Here is a 4,108-nt window from a genome sequence, read left to right as displayed (position 1 = left end):
AGCTTGTGATTGGCCGGCAGGGCGAAGGCGGGGCTGGCTCCCTCAGCAACCTGTGATTGGTCGGTCAGGGCTGTCTGGCTTTGGGCTCTGTGAAGTCCCTGTCGGGGCGCCCCCCATCCCCCCTCCACGGGCCCTGACGCCCCCGCTCCCGCCCGCAGTGCGGCTCCGCCGAGTACATGGCCCCGGAGGTGGTGGAGGCCTTCAGCGAGGAGGCAAGCATCTATGACAAGCGCTGCGACCTCTGGAGCCTGGGCGTCATCCTTTACATCCTGCTCAGCGGCTACCCGCCCTTCGTGGGCCACTGCGGCAGCGACTGCGGCTGGGACCGCGGCGAGGCCTGCCCGGCCTGCCAGGTGCGAGTGGGGTCCTGCCGTGCACCCCTCCCCCGAGCACCGCGTCTGGCCTGCCTCGGCATACACACACACACACATGCACCCTCACCCCTGCCTGCCCAGTGCACCCCAAGGCCTGGTCCATGCACACACCTACCCCCCACCCTGGAGGACCTGGCTTGTGAACCCCCCTGAGCACCCCTAAGGGCCCGGCCTCCAACCACTGACAACATGCACAGGCCACTGCCGGCCTGACCTTTCTGGGTTTCCAGAGGCTCGTTGGGTTCCCCAGCCCAACAGGAGAAAGCAGTCAGGGGTCAGGAAGTTGAGGTGGGGCGAGGCCTATGGTTTGAGGTGGCCAAGTTCCATCCTTCTACCCACCATGTGAGGCTCAGGCTTCATGGCCTGATCCCCCCAGAGCCTGGCCGTCCAGAGCCACCCTTCAGTAAATCGGGCCCCACTTGAGCAGAGCCCACCAAGTGCCTCCCCGAGTCCACTCTCTGGCCCAGCCTCCCAGCCACCCCCAGTTGGGTGGGTCCCTGCCCTCCTTGGCCTGCCAGAGCCCCTGGCCTTGCCAGCTGAGCTCAGGGCACTTTCCCCGACCCTAACCTTGGGCCCGGGTCACATGCAGCTGGTGGAGGCTGGGGGCCCTGACAGAACTTGTCACTCATCGGTGCTCCTCTGGGTCCAGGCCTGCCAGGCGTCTGCGATGTGGACTCAGCCCTTGCTGGCTGCAGCTCACCCCACCTTCCATGTCCCCTCCAGAACATGCTGTTTGAGAGCATCCAGGAGGGCAAGTACGAGTTTCCGGAGAAGGACTGGGCCCACATTTCCTTTGCTGCCAAAGACCTCATCTCCAAGCTCCTCGTTCGTGACGCCAAGCAGAGGCTGAGTGCTGCCCAAGTCCTGCAGCACCCCTGGGTGCAGGGGGTGAGTGGGAGCACCAGGGAGGCCTGGGGGGCGGCTGGCCTCCAGCTTCTGCCACTGGGCTGGGGTGACTCAGAGCACAAGGGTATGACAACCCTAGGCGGCTCAGCATCAGACCCCCCCAGAGCGGGCAAGGGCGCAGCAGGGAGACCCCCCACTGCCTGCCGGCCAGGTTGGGTTGGGACTGCAGGAGCTGCTTCTCAGTGAGTCACCAGGCCCTGTGTCCTGGAGGCGCAGGGGCCTCTTCTCACCTGGAACAGAGTGTCAAGCTGAGGTCAGCCAGGTGGCAGGCGGGGGCCTGCCACCCCCCGTCCAAGGCTCTGTCCCCACCAAGCTGAGAAGAGCTTGCTGTTTCTTCTGCCCAGTTGTTGTCCTGGCGGGGCAGATGCCTAGGCCAACAGGGCAGGGGGCTTAACAAAAATACAAGTTGGCACTGTGGGGAGCAAAGACTGGGGCCCCACTGTCAAGGCAGATGGGCTGTTGGAGCGGGCTCCCAACCCCTGCTGGGAACTGGGGCAGCTTTGGTGAGAGGCAGGCCCCGCCCATCACGCGGTCTGGCAACGTCCACCACGCTCACCCGGCTCGGGCCGCGCCCCTCCCCCCAGCCTGGCTCGGTTCCCGGGCAGGTGCACCGCCTTAACCCCCGGTGCTGTCGCAGCCAGCTGGGCGCCCCGAGGCGGGCGGGCTCTGCTCTCCAGCCTCACCTCTCCTGTCTCCTTGCAGTGCGCCCCGGAGAACACCCTGCCCACGCCCATGGTCCTGCAGAGGTGAGGCCCGTGTGGGATCTCAGGCTCCGAGCGGGGAGCCCCGGGTCCAGGAGGGGGCGCTAAATGTTAAGATGTTTAAAGAAGATTACACGATCCTCTTTCAGTCTTGGCGGGGGAAGCCGTCCAAGCGCTTGGGTGTCCTTGTACTGGGTGATGAGTTTGTGACCCCACCGCGAATTCCAGTCCGCCGGCCCCTCCCGCCCCCTGCGGAGTCTGGGGCTTCCTGGGGCGTGCAGCCCCTCCCCCAGAGCACTGCACAGACCCCGGGGGTCCCGAGGGAAGCAGGGGGGACGGGCCGGCGGCTACCTCCCCCTCCTTGCTGACCCCCCCACCCTGTCCCCAGGAACAGCTGCGCCAAAGACCTCACGTCGTTCGCGGCCGAGGCCATTGCCATGAACCGGCAGCTGGCCCAGCGCGAGGAGGACGCGGCCGAGGAGGCGGGGCAGGAGCAGCCCGTGGTCATCCGAGCTACCTCACGCTGCTTGCAGCTGTCCCCGCCCTCCCAGTCCAAGTTGGCCCAGCGGCGGCAGCGAGCCAGCCTGTCCGCGGCCCCCGTGGTCCTGGTGGGAGACCACGCGTGATCCTTTCCTTCCCTCTGTACATAGGCCGCCCCTCCCCCGTCAAGTCTAAAGATTTTTTTAAGCTATTGCCCGCGGGTGACCAGCGGGCTGCCCTCCCCCGGCTGGATTCCGAGGCGCTAAGCTCAGCTCGGGGGTCTTTTTATATAAGGTTTTTGCTGTTGGGTTTTTTCCTGTTCCCCTCCTTTTGTTTTGTTTTTTTTTCCTTTCAATGGTGTTAAACGCAGAGCAGGCGCTCGGGGAGGAGAGCGGAGGGCCTGTGGCTGGGTGGGGCCCTCCCGCCGCCCCGGCCCGGGATGCGCCGGGTACTGTGAAGGCCGTTCCCCGCCGCCCGCGTGACTCAGGAGAGGAGGGCGTGGCGTCTCCCCGAGCCGGCGGGACCTCGCCGCCCCCCTCCCCGGCCCTCACAGTGTTTTCAGGGACGGGTCGACCCCCCACCCACCTCCTCTCGACGAGACGGTAGCTCCTTCCCTCCTCTCAGACACCCGGGCGGGCCGAGGGCTTCTCACGTCTCCCCTGTCGCAGGGCGGGGCCTGGGGGCAGGCGGGGTGGCGCCGCCCGCTGGAGCCCCCGCCGACTGACAATCGGGGCTCCCTCGAACCTTGACCTTAAGCTGCCCGGGGCCCCTCCCCTGGCCTCCCCACTGGGGAGTGCCCATCCGCGAATGGGGGCGCCAGAGGAAGCGCGAGGAGCCGGACAGGCCCCCGTCAGCCGACGTGGGGGTCCCGCGGACCCCCGACCCGGGCACCCGAGTGCCCCTTCTCAGGGCTCAGTCTGACCACGGCCACGTCCTGCCCGGCCGCCCCTCGGGTCTGGCGTGGAAGCGCTCTCAGCCCCGTCCCCGGGGTCTCGCGGGACACCCCCCCCACAGGGCGGCGTCTCTGTTCCGCCCACCTTCAGGAAAAGGCCGCAGCTGCCGCGCCCCTTCCGCCCGCGCCTGAGTCAGACGTCGCGTGACCCGCCGGGCTGGGGAGACTCTGACGCCCTTCGTCCTCGGGTGGGAGACTCTATGCAATTCACAGGCTTCCTTTTCCACGTGCACACGGGCTTCTGCCGGGGTTGGGGGCGCGGGCAGCCGCCCAGACCGCCCTCCGGCTCCTAGCTGTTCGTCCTGTCTCGTCAGTTTTCCAGAACATCAGCTGACTTCCCTTCCCTGTTCTTCCTCGAGGCGTGGGGGGCTCGAGTGCCGTCTCTGCGGTCCCCCGAGTCTCGGAGATTGTCGCCGTCCTTGGTGGCTGGTGGGGGGCCACAGCCCCGTCCCGCCCGCCCGCCGATCTGTGGACTGGCCTTTCCAAAGACTCCGGGGGTGGGGAGGCCACCCCCCATCATTTCTCGCCCATCAGTGATTCCATGTTTTGCAACCGAGGATTCTGCCTTTTTGTAAAAAAGAAACAAATGGACTCTCGCCCGCTGCAGGCGCCATGGCCATTTTACTCCGGAAAGCTGAGCTGTGAGCAGCTTTTTTTTTTTTTTTTTTTTTTTTTCTTCTCAGGAGGGAGCCCCT

The 4,108-nt window shown here is 66.3% G+C and overlaps 1 protein-coding gene across 1 annotated transcript in view; it reads left to right on the top strand.

Moving 5' to 3' along the window:
- MKNK2 (MAPK interacting serine/threonine kinase 2) overlaps positions 1–3,769 on the top strand; it is an 11,727-nt gene extending 7,958 nt beyond the window's left edge. Inside the window, exons 10-13 of the mRNA XM_024740063.1 lie at positions 159–353; positions 1,098–1,262; positions 1,983–2,026; positions 2,370–3,769. Coding sequence (XP_024595831.1) covers positions 159–353; positions 1,098–1,262; positions 1,983–2,026; positions 2,370–2,607 — 642 coding nt within the window. The 3' untranslated portion in view covers positions 2,608–3,769. The remainder of the gene's footprint in view (positions 1–158; positions 354–1,097; positions 1,263–1,982; positions 2,027–2,369) is intronic.
- Positions 3,770–4,108: the final 339 nt, after the last annotated feature.

This window comes from Neophocaena asiaeorientalis, unplaced genomic scaffold, assembly GCF_003031525.2.
Source record: "Neophocaena asiaeorientalis asiaeorientalis breed wild unplaced genomic scaffold, Neophocaena_asiaeorientalis_V1.1 scaffold469, whole genome shotgun sequence".
NCBI lineage: Eukaryota > Metazoa > Chordata > Mammalia > Artiodactyla > Phocoenidae > Neophocaena > Neophocaena asiaeorientalis.
Note: the sequence above shows the minus strand (reverse complement) of the source record. Positions and strands in the feature narration are given on the sequence as shown.